This window comes from Entelurus aequoreus, linkage group LG07, assembly GCF_033978785.1.
Source record: "Entelurus aequoreus isolate RoL-2023_Sb linkage group LG07, RoL_Eaeq_v1.1, whole genome shotgun sequence".
Taxonomy (NCBI): Eukaryota; Metazoa; Chordata; class Actinopteri; order Syngnathiformes; family Syngnathidae; genus Entelurus; species Entelurus aequoreus.
This window is the reverse complement of record NC_084737.1, coordinates 31,159,274-31,173,415: the sequence shown is the minus strand read 5'-3', so window position 1 is coordinate 31,173,415 and position 14,142 is coordinate 31,159,274. Positions and strand designations below refer to the sequence as shown.

At 40.0% G+C, this 14,142-nt stretch overlaps 2 protein-coding genes across 3 annotated transcripts in view; one reads left to right on the top strand and one right to left on the bottom strand.

The window, feature by feature from the left end:
• The window catches only part of LOC133653667 (putative helicase mov-10-B.1), a 46,084-nt gene extending 41,507 nt beyond the window's left edge, over nucleotides 1-4,577 (top strand). Inside the window, exon 23 of one of the 2 annotated variants that reach the window (XM_062053204.1) lies at nucleotides 3,581-4,577. In XM_062053204.1, the coding sequence (XP_061909188.1) occupies nucleotides 3,581-3,624 (44 nt within the window). In that variant the 3' untranslated portion in view covers nucleotides 3,625-4,577. Of the gene's footprint in view, nucleotides 1-3,577 lie in introns of both variants that reach the window. The other variant, XM_062053203.1, reaches the window with a different exon arrangement.
• A 465-nt stretch (nucleotides 4,578-5,042) lies between these two features.
• The window catches only part of LOC133653668 (rho-related GTP-binding protein RhoA-D), a 38,780-nt gene continuing 29,680 nt past the window's right edge, over nucleotides 5,043-14,142 (bottom strand). The window contains exons 3-5 of the mRNA XM_062053205.1: nucleotides 6,719-6,839; nucleotides 5,610-5,740; nucleotides 5,043-5,538 (exon numbers count right to left, since the gene is read on the bottom strand). Of these exons, the coding sequence (XP_061909189.1) occupies nucleotides 5,365-5,538; nucleotides 5,610-5,740; nucleotides 6,719-6,839 (426 nt within the window). The 3' untranslated portion in view covers nucleotides 5,043-5,364. The remainder of the gene's footprint in view (nucleotides 5,539-5,609; nucleotides 5,741-6,718; nucleotides 6,840-14,142) is intronic.

The window sequence follows — 14,142 nt, the reverse complement described above, 5'->3', positions numbered from 1 at the left end:
TAACCACTAAATGGTAACACCCGAATAAGTTTTTCAACTTGTTTAAGTCGGGGTACACGTTAATCAATTCATGGTAACATATAACATACATATCGAACTATTGTGGTCCAGATGTCATTCTACATGACAAAACAGATGAAAACTTGTAAAAGCATGGAGGTCTACACCTCCTTCGTGTGTGGCTGGGTCAAGGAAATTGGTATCAACAGTCTCCCGGATAAATATTATTTATTTTTCCTCGGGTAAGGTTGTATTTCATGATTTAACTTTGCGTGAGTTATGCTATGTTGCTGTTGTTGCACGCGCCGTTTACGAGTATGCGTGTTTCCCCCCGGCTTTATCAAAATATAAATGTAGATGTTGTGTATGTACTGAAAGCTTCATTTATGATTGTTGCTTTTAGTAAAAGCTTAAAGGGGAACTTCACTTTTTTTGGACTTTACATATCGTTCACAATCCTTATGAGAGACAAGAAGACAAAAGTTATTTCGTTTTTTTCCCGCTTTCCAACATATACAAATCAGCTTGTTCTAGGTGGCTAGCAATGCAGCTAAAGGGAGCAATCAATTCTACCTCTAAATCACTTTAAAATGCATTCAAAAACCGTCCGCAATACTTCATTTACATTCCGTAACCTGTATAATAACCAAACTGTAGCAAAATTGTTTTTGTGAGAGCAAACACTGAGGAACTCTTTTTCTAGCGTAGTAACACATCGGCATGCTACGGTATTAGCCGTAAAAGCTAACTACGGCAAGAGATAAACTAGCTTCTACAACAACACGAAATGCATTTGAGTTTGTAATGCACAACATTGCAATACGACACCAATTTGCATTAACTGAACAACATGAATAATCATATTACAGTATCTGTAAAGTATTAGCCCGCATTTCATGTTTTGTTAGTACACAGCTGAGCTAGCAAGACAGAGTATGTACTGTAGTTGTACTAACACGCATGGCGTGCTGCGTCTATCATGATTGATATTAAAGTGACTCACTCAGCTGGCCGGGGACGTTTCCTGTTGATTTTGGGTAAGCACTCTATTTATGTCAAAATATCTTGGCTCCAAGTTCCATATTTATAGCGTCAAATTCGCTTTCACCTCACTCTCCCGGCTTCCGTCTGCTCCAACGTCTCACTCTTTTTTTTGTGCTCGCTTCTATAAGCAGCAATAGAAAACTACTCGTGTTTGATTCCGGAAGTAGGAACACAAGTTGTAGCCAGAAGTCAGATGTGCACTGCTATGGAAACAGCAATCAATGAGGGAAATAAATTAGTCCCGGGAATGATTAAAATGATCAAAATACAGTAAATATTGACCATATTACATATTGTTATGAATGTGTTTGTTACTACATTATCGTATATAGACTTGCAGTGTGTATATAAAATGTTGATGGAGGGTTTTGAAGTTGATTTAGAGGGCTTTGGACTCCTATTAGCTCCATCTTTCAAGCATCTTTTATCATCTTTAAAAAATCTTAAAATTGTGTTCTTGTCTCTAATAATGATTGTGAACGATAGGCAACATTCCAAAAAAAGTGCAGTTCCTCTAAAGCTTAACTCTTTTATTTGCTTTATTTTACACTTGTAGCAAACATGTATACAAGAAATACAAATATCAAGATAATACTTACCGTATTTTTCGGACTATAAGTCGCAGTTTTTCTCATAGTTTGGCCGGGGGTGCGACTTATACTCAGGAGCGACTTATGTGTGAAATTATTAACCCATTACCGTAAAATATCAAATAATATTATTTAGCTCATTCACATAAAAGACTAGACGTATAAGATTTCATCGGATTTAGCGATTAGGAGTGACAGATTGTTTGGTAAGTGTATAGCATGTTCTATATGTTATAGTTATTTGAATGACTCTTACCATAATATGTTACGTTAACATACCAGGCACGTTCTCAGTTGGTTATTTATGCGTCATATAACGTACACTTATTCAGCCTTTTGTTCACTATTCTTTATTTATTTTACATTTCCTTTCAAATGTCTATTCTTGGTGTTGGGTTTTATCAAATACATTTCCCCAAAAAATGTGACTTATACTCCAGTGCAACTTATGTTTTTTTCCTTCTTTATTATGCATTTTCGGCCGGTGCGACTTATACTCCGAAAAATAAATGGGAAAAAGACATTAAAAAGTACCGTATTTTTCGGACTAAAAGTCGCAGTTTTTTTCATAGTTTGGCCGGGCTCCAGTGCGACTTATGTTTTTTTCCTTGTGTATTATGCATTTTCGGCAGGTGCGACTTATACTCCGGTGCGACTTATACTCCGAAAAATACGGTATATCAAACCCCAGGCCTCGAATATAAACTTTTTAAAGGCAAGGCAAGTGTTGCCTTAAAGGAGGGCTCTTATTTTAGGGCACCAAGGCAAACATTATTTTCTTTCGTGACAGGGGCTCCAAAGCATGCATACATATATATATATTTATATATAGTCAAGGTTTCTGTGGTTTATCCGTTATACAGTGCTCAATACCAGGGTAGAGCGGAATATACATTAGGTCAGGAAATGTTATTGAAGTGAGACACTTCAATAAAATCCCCCGAAGAGCAGAGAAACCTGCGAAACAAACTTGTAGGGATGAAATAGCCTCTGTGTTTTCTCCTGACCTAACATGTGTGTGTATATATATAACATATATCTGGAAAAATAAAAATGGGCATAGTGTCCCCTTACACCCAAAATGGCTGTGCCCATGTTGTTTATACCGATTAACGTTAATTATGCGATGTCTTAAACAGTTGAAAATGTAACAAAAAAAGTAATCCGGGGTGTTTTTAGCAATTTATTCGATGAAACAATTACGTTACAAATGTCCATTAATAAGTAAAAAGTCAAGGGCGGTCATGGCATGTTCTTGCTGTCGATGCTGGTCAATTGTATAGAGCATTACGGCAAGTGACAAGGGCGGTCGCGGCACTTACCGTGGTTAAATTCAAGCCCTGAAACCCACCTTTAAAGAAGTGATCACGACAAACTCATGCATGTTTCCACTCTACTCCCTTGTACTGGAGTGTGAGCTGCATGCTTTTCTCTTTTCATAAAACCTTGCACTCTCCGCCCTTCTTGGCAACCTCTCGAGGAACTCAGAAGAAACGTTTCAAGATTTGAACGTTTCGTACAGCCAAAAACACAATCATAGCGCATTTCTTTCTTCGAGAAAATGCTAAATGGCACCTTATACCCATTGAGAAGAGAGCTAGCTTGACCACCGTGAAAGGACGTGACGTGACTAAAATGAATTGGTCCTACATCCTTGAATCTTAGTAAATATAATTGGTAAGAATTGGCAAAAACATTGACTATCATTTTATTTGTTTTCATTGTAAACATTCCAAAAGGTGGCGCCATATCCCTATGCTTTGACGGTGAGGTCATTATTTTGAATTTTCCTCACATAAAAAAACATTGTAGCAAAAAATCATTTTAATAGAGAAAAATAAATGAGTAAAAAAAACCTAAATAATAATTAAGACTCAATGTTTCATTATATAAAAAGAGTTGTAAGGTCACATCTCTAATAGTAATGTTTGCTGTCCCTTCAGAAGAGGTTGACGCTCGCGAGCTTCATGTCCGCCAAGCAGAAGAGTGATGATGAACGACAACGTCTGAATGTGAACGCTGCATCAGAGATCATCAACTTGCAACACAGCTTTTAATTTTGGAGAAGATCACGCAATAATCACAATCACAATTTGTTCTGACTCCTGTAAAAAAAACTTTATTATGCTCTTGTAAGTTTTATATATGAGCAATCTGAGGTGTATTGTGAAGAATCATGTACACTTTATGGTGATTTTATAAATGTAACTCACTGTATCCATGGAATGTTTGTGTCAAATAAAATATTTTTCAAAATGAGGATGACATGTTATGTAAAGTGTGGATGGAGATCATGGAACTGGTGTGGAGGTGATCTTTTAGTCACCGGTACCCACAGTGACACAGCATGATGCGCACATACTGCGGGCGTGATAAGACAGATTTGAGGATTACTGAAGTTTGGCCGGTGTTATCTAATTGTGGTACACCAGAGAATCACTTGTTTAAAGTACTTTTTTCCCCGCTGTTGTCCAAAAGTGTTATGTTACGGTGGCCAAAAATATTAAATTTACTTGTTAAATAAAACCTGCTTTGTTTTCAGAGAATACCTAGGTCTACTACGCTACTGTATCTTGATTAGAGATGTCCGATATCGGCCTGCTTTAAAATGTAATATCGGAAATTATCTTTTTTTTTATTAACGGTATCGTTTTTAAAAAATTTTTATTAAATAAACATAAAAAACAAGATACTTACAATTAGTACACCAACCCAAAAAACCTCCCTCCCCCATTTACACTCATTCACACAAAAGGGTTGTTTCTGTTAATATTCTGGTTCCTACATTATATATCAATACAGTCTGCAAGGGATACAGTCCGTAAGCACACATGATTGTGCGTGCTGCTGGTCCACAAATAGTACTAACCTTTAACAGTTAATTTTACTCATTTTCATTAATAACTAGTTTCTATGTAACTGTTTTTATATTGTTTTACATTCTTTTTTATTCAAGAAAATGTTAATTTATCTTATTTTTTTTTAAAAAGGACCCTATATTCACCATATCTGGTTGTCCAAATTACCGGTAGGCATAATGTGTTAATTCCACGACTGTATGTATAGCGGTATCGGTTGATATCGGTAATTAAGAGTTGGACAATATCGGGATATAGGCAAAAAGCCATTATCGGACATCCCTAATCTTAATGGTGCTACTTGGGAGGGAGAAGTTTGAGAACCACTGTTCTAAGGATTCTATCTGTGACAATAGACCACGGTATCCACTCCAGTTCCTGTTGATTCCCCACATGCAGCGTTTATTGTCGCGCAGGCTCCAGACGGAGAAAATGCAAAGAAAAAAAACTCCTTGACTCGACACAGGAGAGTGTAAAAGTAAAGGACATGCTGATTTAGAGAAAAGCAGGTGTTGCATTGAAAAATAAAAGCACTATCAATCACCACTCATTGCAGAGGCAGATGTGATATATTTGTGAAGTAAATGCACATATAAATACAAACATTAGGAAGAAGGTGTCGATCCTTCACATTAACAGGCTGGTGTGCCAGAGAAGGAAAACTAAATTCACAGAAAGGTGAGGACAGTGTGAGAAGCAGAGGAAAGGTCCTACAACGGGCTCGTTTGTTTTGGCTGTTACAGGTGTCAGTCTCTCATAATCGCCAGTGGTGTATCTGCATCATCCACGGAAGCCACTGACGTAACGTTTTTGGGTGGTAGTGGAGCCCTTCCTCAGGTGCTGACTGGCCGTTTGGCACACAAGCTGTTCTTTTACAGGAGCTGGCACCCGCCCCTCTTCTTGCGCTTGCGGACCTGCAGCGCCGCCCTGGTGGCCATCTCAAACACCTCCCGCACGCCGTCCTTGGTCTTGGCCGAGCACTCCAGGTAGCTGAAGGCACTGATGCGGTTGGCCATGTCCCTGCCCTCGTCAGACTTGACCGGTTCCTGCAGGTTTTACGCTCACAGGTGAGTATGAGAGGAGGAACATGGTGGACTATTTCACAGTCAGGACACACCTGCTTCATCTTGGCCAACTCTCTGCGCGTGTTCTCGTCATTCCTGAGGTCCTTTTTGTTGCCCACCAGGATGATGGGGACGTTGGGACAAAAGTGCTTTACTTCTGGCGTCCATTTTTCCGGAATGTTCTCTTTGAGAGGGCAGAGTGAAAATGGTATGATAAATAAACACGTGTCTCCTCGTTAGAGAACAGACAAACATGGAGCGGTCACAAACTGCTGCTACTATGCGAGCAGAGACTCGATACCAATACAGCCTGGAAAAGCTCTGTTAAAACTAGTAAATGTACAAATTATATGAATTCATTAAGCCAAATATGACACATTTAGTAAGCCCGGGATATACCGATCAGTATCTGACCATTTTTGTGTAAAAGTATGATCACCAATGACTCTTACGGCCAACACTAGTTTTAGTCCGCAGCTAATTTTTTGTCTCCATTACGAACAGAGAGCAAGCCAATAGCAGGCATGCTAACAGCCAAACTAAGCTAGATTGAAACAAGAAAAAAGTGCTTAGTAAAGTTAAGTGTAGATGGAACCACCTTGCAGCAGAAAGTAAGCAGTTACTACCAGGAAATTAACAAGTAGAATAATAATAGTCTAGTCTAGTCTAGGTCAGTCAGCACACGACACTTAAGATCGGACCGATCCATAAATTGGTGGTGTCGATACCAAATGTAGTATCAGAATAAGATCCATACTATAAGGAATAGGTCGATATTTATATATTGTCTTTTTTTTTGTTTTGTTAATGTTTACAAACTGACAGAATAATTCCCTGGACTTCAAGGGAAAAAACAAAGGACTTAAATGAATATTAGATGGAGGTTTTTGATTTTGTTGAGTTATTGTGAACTAATAAAAGACACCAAGGAACTGTGTTGATATTGTCACTGTCAATAGCACTCACCATAATTAAATTGAGAAATGTACAGTTAATACATGTGATCTCACTCATGGATGATTGGTATGGGAATCAACATCCGCACAATTTCAATTTGAATAGAAGCAACGATAATTGGTCAACTTTGCAGTGCTAATGAAGCAGCCTTCCTTCTGTGGGGAGATGAGGGCAGCGTTGTCACAAGAAGTGTACACGACATTACCAAGACTGTCGGGGCTGTCGATGGAGAAGCACATGAGGATCACGTCGGTGTCAGGGTAGGAGAGAGGTCTCAATCTGTCGTAGTCTTCCTGACCTGCCGTGTCCCACAGCGCCAGTTCCACCTGCCAGGAGGACAAAAGGAGGTCAGTGGGAAAAAGAGTAAAGTAGGGTGATTAGTAGGACTGTCTTCAAATAGCCTGATAGTCAAGGAGTCTGATTCGGCCATCTTCCTTGCAGTCGCATTGTCTGATATTAATATTCCCTCCTCCTGTGGGAGGGAGACAAGGTAAAACCTGCTGTACAGCTGCTGTGTTGGGAGGGTGAATTGACTGCATTCATCATGTTTTCATGAAATATTGGTCAAATATTCTTGTTTGCAGACTAGGGTTGTCCCCAGTACCAAAATATTTTGATATAAAATAAAGGGGACCACAATAAAATGTCATGATTGGCTTTATTTTAACAGAAAATCTTATGATACATTAAACATGGTTCCCTTTTGCAATCAAAGAACAATCTAGACAACTTATCTTTTAATAGTAAGCAAACAACCTTACCACCTTAACATTTGACAACCCAACAATTAAACAAGGCGACTCGGGAAAGAATCTTGGTATTATCTTCAACCCAACTCTCTCATTTGAGTCACACATTAAGAGTGTTACTAAAACAGCCTTTTTTCATCTACGTAAAATTTGTCCCATTTTGTCCACCAGCGACACGGAGATTATTATTCATGCGTTCGTTACGTCTCGTCTTGATTACTGTAACATATTATTTTCGGGTCTCCCTATGTCTAGCATTGAAAGATTACAGTTGGTAAAAAATGCGGCTGCTAGACTTTTGACAAGAAGAAGAAAGTTTGATCATATTACGCCTATACTGGCTCACCTGCACTGGCTTCCTGTGCACTTAAGATGCGATTTTAAGGTTTTACTACTTACGTATAAAATAATAAACAGTCTAGCTCCATCCTATCTTGCTGATTGTATTGTACCATACGTCCCGGCAAGAAATCTGGCTTATTAGTGATTCTCAGAGCCCCAAAAAAAGTCTGCAGGCTTTAGAGGTGCTCTGGAATGCCCTCCCTGTAACAGTTAGAGATGCTACCTCAGTAGGAGCATTTAAGTCCCATCTTAAAACTCATTTGTCTATTCTAGCCTTTTTAATAGACCCCCCTTTTAGACTAGTTGATCTGCTGTCTCTTTTTTCTGCTCTGCTTGTTGGTGATGTCTCTGCGCTGCTGACTTGACTCCATTCAAGATGCTGGCCTCCCAATGGACTGGACTTTCACATGAAGTCGGGACCCTGGGTGACCACTCATGTATTAGTCGGTGACATCTCTGCGTCCCGACGTGTCTACATGCAAGAGGATCCCCTGCTGGCCTCACTATGGAATGGACTCGCATATTATTAACCGTATCCACTCGGCATCCATTGCACCGGCCACCCAGGGGGCGGCCCCCACATCTGCACTCCCTTCCAAGGTTTCTCGTTGTTCCCATTGGGTTGAGTTTTTTCTTGCCTCGATGTGGGACCTGAGCCGAGGGTGTTGTTGTGGCTTGTGCAGCCCTTTGAGACATTTGTGATTAAAGGCCTACTGAAACCCACTACTACCAACCACGTAGTCTGATAGTTTATATATCAATGATGAAATCTTAACATTGCAACACATGCCAATACGGCCGGGTTAACTTATAAAGTGCAATTTTAAAATTCCCGCCACACTTCCGGTTAAAAAACTCCTTTGGATATGATTTATGCGCGTGACGTCACAAAAGCAACGGAAGTGGTTGGACCCCATCGGACCCGATAGAAAAGCCTCTTGTTTTCTTCGACAAAATTCCACAGTATTCTGGACATCTGTGTTGGTGAATCTTTTGCAATTTGTTTAATGAACAATGGAGACTGCAAAGAAAAACGTTGTAGGTGGGATCGATCGGTGTCTTAGCGGCTAAGTACAATGCTGTAATATCTGTGATATTTGCATTAGTGTACTGTCTTTAAGGGTTTGGGGAACGCGCATGCGCGAGTGAGTTGGCGGAGAACTTGTGTGTGTGAGCGTGAGTTTTGGCTAACAGCAGCTCGTGTATGTGTGTGCGTTACTTTTTGAACTACAACCAGTTACCGCTTTTTAATAAAGCGATTGAGCAGCGCTTCCTCGTCTGTGTGACTCCTTCTCCACTGCGGGGCATTACAATACTTACAGCAACACAACAAGGACTACTTACTACGCCTAGCCGATGCTTGCCGCCAAACCCACGGATGAAGTCCTTCGTCGTGCCGTTGATCGCTGGAATGCAGGTGAGCACGGCTGTTGATGGGTTTCTATCTTCATTTGAGAACGATGCTACGCGCTAGCTCAGTAGCTAAGTGTGTCACCGATGTATTGTCTTGGAGATAAGTCACTTTAAATGTCCATTTCGCGTGCTCGACTCTCATTTTCAAGAGGATATAGTATCCGAGGTGGTTTAAAATACAAATCCGTGATTCACAATAGAAAAAGGAGAGAGTACATAGTTCTGTGAGGTCTGGTTGCTAAGTTAGCTTCAATGGCGTCGTTAGCACAGCATTGTTAACCTTCGCCAGGCTGGAAATCATTAACCGTGTATTTACATGTCCACGGTTTAATAGTATTGTTGATTTTCTATCTATCCTTCCAGTCAGAGGTTTATTTATTTTGTTTCTATCTTCATTTGAGAACGATGCTATCGCGCTAGCTCAGTAGCTAAGTGTGTCACCGATGTATTGTCTTGGAGATAAAAGTCACTTTAAATGTCCATTTCGCGTGCTCGACTCATTTTCAAGAGGATATAGTATCCGAGGTGGTTTAAAATACAAATCCGTGATTCACAATAGAAAAAGGAGAGAGTACATAGTTCTGTGAGGTCTGGTTGCTAAGTTAGCTTCAATGGCGTCGTTAGCACAGCATTGTTAACCTTCGCCAGCCTGGAAAGCATTAACCGTGTATTTACATGTCCACGGTTTAATAGTATTGTTGATTTTCTATCTATACTTCAAGTCAGGGGTTTATTTATTTTGTTTCTATATGCAGTTAAAGCAAGATGCTATCACGTTAGCTCGTAGCTAAAGCATTTCGCCGATGTATTGTCGTGGAGACAAAAGGCACTGAATGTCCATTTCGCGTTCTCGACTCTCATTTTCAAGAGGATATAGTATCCCAGGTGGTTTAAAATACAAATCTGTGATCTACAATAGAAAAAGGAGAGTGTGGAATCCAATGAGCCAGCTTGTACCTAAGTTACGGTCAGAGCGAAAAAAGATACGTCCATCGCTGCCTCTCAAGTCATTCACTGTAACGTTCCTCATCTACGAATCTTTCATCCTCGCTCAAATTAATGGGGTAATCATCACTTTCTCGGTCCGAATCTCTCTCGCTCCATTGTAAACAACGGGGAATTGTGAGGAATCCTAGCTCCTGTGACGTCACGCTACTTCCGGTACAGGCAAGGCTTTTTTTTATCAGCGAGCAAAAGTTGCGAACTTTATCGTCGATTTTCTCTACTAAATCCTTTCAGCAAAAATATGGCAATATCGCGAAATGATCAAGTATGACACATAGAATGGATCTGCTATTCCCGTTTAAATAAATAAAAATCATTTCAGTAGGCCTTTAAGGGCTATACAATTGATTGATTATTTATTTTGATGTTTAGCTATTCCTCACCCTGCACGGAGGATACTTGTTAGAAATGTACTTTATTTGTCGCCATGGAGGCGATAATTAGTGATTTACAAGTCACTAAAACAGTACTGACTGTGGAGGGACAGTACATTAACTGCTTGCCAGCTACTTGCAAACATTGTTTTTTAAAGCAGCTCCTGCAGAGCAGCACTTCAGTGTTTAAAGCTCCACATTTATCATTAGTTTTTAAGCATAAATACTTCCATTCTCTCTCTTCTGTCTTCAAAAAAACAAAAACACAAAAGTACAGGTATTTTTCAGAGGCAGTATAGTACCTTCTGTAATTCATTAGTACCGGTATACTGTACAACACTGGTGTAGAAAAATGGTATTTAGGGAGCAAGAAATTAATATTCGTTTTGGCTGTCACTTCAGCCTTCCTCAGAGCGGCCGCTGCTTCCTGGTGTGACGTCACAACTAAGAGCTCATTTCTACCTAAATGCGTTAATGATTCATGGTCTTAAAAGTGCCTGCAACTTTTAAGTACTTTGGTCACGAGGTGTTTCCTGTGTGCTTATTGAGTGTCTCCTGTGTGCTAAGTTTACCACAATGCATCATTGCGTTAGTTCAGCCCTCAGCTCCTAGGTGCTAAATATTCAATCAATGATGTCACAGTTTTAAGTGTGACACACAAGTTTTGATGTAAACAGCAGCTTAGAACATTAAACATTGCATCCAACAGAAGTCCCGGAGGACTGATGCCAGATTTTGTGAAGCAGGAAGCAGAAACAGGAAAGAGGACATTAGTCATTACAACGGGCGGGGGGGTTGGGGAATTCCCAGCCTGCACAGGAAGGTGGCACATGTCCATTTCCTGACATTGACTAGACTCCAGCTGTGGAATTACAGTGAAAAGTCCCAAAGTTTTTTAAATCATATTACACATGAAGTCCCATTAGCTTAAAAATGAAAAACATTTTTAAAATGTATAATATTCATTAACAATCCCTGTGTGAGACAAGTACACACAACTTTTCTGTGGATTCTAAAATAGTAAAAAACTGCTAGTAAGAGGCAGCTAACAATGCAGTTATTGGAACTCATCTACTTCGCTTATAAAGCACTCTAATAAACATCCAACAACGCTACATTTACGTGCCGTGACCTGCATAGTAACCAATCTATAGCGAAATTGTTTTTTGAGAGCTAACACAGAGGAACAACTATTCTGGCGTTGTGATACATTGCCTTGCTCACACTGCTCCTCCAACCACAAGCGAGGAGATACCAGCTACTAGCTAGCTTAAGATGCTAACGGCTACAACCGGCCTTTAAACAAACAAAAAAAGGAGCTTGAGCTGCTTCTGTATTGCCTTTGAGCTAGGAAAAGTTAATGCTAGTTTATAAATATCTCACCTGTATAGTAGAAGGTTGTAGCACTAAGACAGGAAGTTGGTCAACTTAAAAATTACCAACTTGATACTATATGGCCCTCAACAAATGGAACAGCTAAAAACCAGACAACATTACATCATTTTTTATCTGAGGATTATTCTGAATTTAGCAGCTCAAGCAGGTAAGTGCTGAAAGATACAACCATCTCATCAGTCTGCATTCTAGTGAGAGCAACTTTGTAAATCAGTTTTATGTTCTTAATTGAAATATTTTTAAAAACATGATCAAATACAAAAATTACATTGGGGTATAAAACTCTAGGTGTAAGGACTATTCAACAAAATTGTTATTGGGGTAATATTTTGTATAAAGTTAAGGACCAGGGAGCAGGACATATGATTTTATTTTCTACAGTTAAAACACTTTCTTGTTGTCTACATAACAAGTAACGGTGGTTCTTTGGCCAAAAGTTTGCATAGATTATGCTTTACAGACTATCTTGAAGCTGCTTTCTGACCGTCTCTTCAGAATGTGCCGTTTTGTGGGCGGTCTTATTTATGTGCCTCCACTTCGACTGTGTCTTCTCCCCATCTACCATGTTGTAGTTTTAACGCTTTTATATAGGGTCTACTGACAGGTATAAATTAGAATTATAAGATACTTTGTTTTAGAAATGGCAACAGTGGAGGATGCATGTGCATGTACGAGCCAGTCTGCCTCACAAGATGAGGAAAAAGAAAAAGAAGGAACTTGTTGAAAAAGTCGGACTACAATGGCGGACTCGCACAAAGTTCTTAGGCTATACTTCTTCCATTTATGGAGATATCCGCTGATCTCATATGTTGGAAAAACGTCAAGGACGTGAGGTTTTTCCACCTATTCGGAATTATGACAACAGGACATCTGCTGATTGGAGTAAGCGTTGCTCTGGTTTGTCGACAAATTGGAAGTTGCTGGCAGTCTTCAAAGTACCCCAAAGCTGCCACAAATGATTGGAGGATGCGGGAAGAACTGTGGACACTCTTGTGATTTGGATAACATCGGACTGTCTGCCCCGCAGGATGAATTTTGAGGACCAGTCATAGACAATTTAGAGTGAAAAGCACATTTTATTTTCACTTGCATTTTAAACATTTTAACTTCGATTGTTTCCCTGGTTTCGAGACTCTCCCGAAGGACAATGCGGCGAAGACACAACAAACTCCCTTCTCGTCTCTGATGGACACACACCTGTTGTTGTTGACTTTGAACTGCCTGGCAAGAACACCAAGGCCGCGGAACAGAGACACGCGGCAGGCTTACACATACACATGCATCCACAAAAAATATACGCCACACACATATACCCCACCCCCCATCCAACGCCCTTGACGCGAATCCCTTAAGGGTGATGGACGGCTGGGCAGCACCTGAAGAGTGGCCCCCACTCCCTCCCCTCTGTTGCTAGTCTCGAGATGGATGTTGTAATATGCATATATGCTTTGCTATGGAGGTTTTTTCCCACTCCAGACTGGGCCCCCTTAGGATCCCAGTCTAGATTGTATTTTTATACTTATCCTTCCCCAGCATTTACCTTTCCCCCATCTTTTACGGGGCACATTATGGCGACCTATTAGCGTTCCTGTTCTGTAACCCTGTACACTGTTTGTCTAATCTTGAACGGGTTTGAGCTGAAAACAAAGTTTTGTTGTACTTGTGCAATGACAATAAAGACCTACCTACCTACCTACGTCACATTGTGGAAATTCCAAACAGCTCGATTGGAGGGAGTAAGAAGGAAGGCAAGCTCATTTTATTAACATTTCCGCTATGCCTCTGTGGTTTGATTTCAGTTTCGGGACTGATGAGGATCCAAATAGACAAAAAAATTAAAAATAAGACAACCAGTAGGTAAAAAAAAGTTGGTTTTGAATAACGGGACCCCTTTAAAATAATTTATATTTTTATTTTGTACATGTAATGCAATACCTCTTTATCTCATCAAATGGATGATACTTTATCATTAGAAAGTTATATTTTACGCTGGTAAAAGATCCTTATATGACAGGAGACTTGAAAAAAAAACAGTAGTCATACATTTCCTGTATGACAGGTGTGTTTATTTAAGGACATACTTTAAAAATAAAAACAAAAAATATAAAGATGCTCTAAGGCGTGTTCTGCTGCTTTCACTACTGTTCAACTGTCTTTGCGGGCCAGAGTTGGGGCTCGGTGTCTTTCTGTGTGGAATTTGCATGTTCTCCCTGTGACTGCGTGGGTTCCCTCCGGGTACTCCGGCTTCCTCCCACCTCCAAAAGACATGCACCTGGAGATAGGTTGATTGGCAACACTAAATTGGCCCTAGTGTGTGAATGTGAGTGTGAATGTTGTCTATCCGTGTTGGC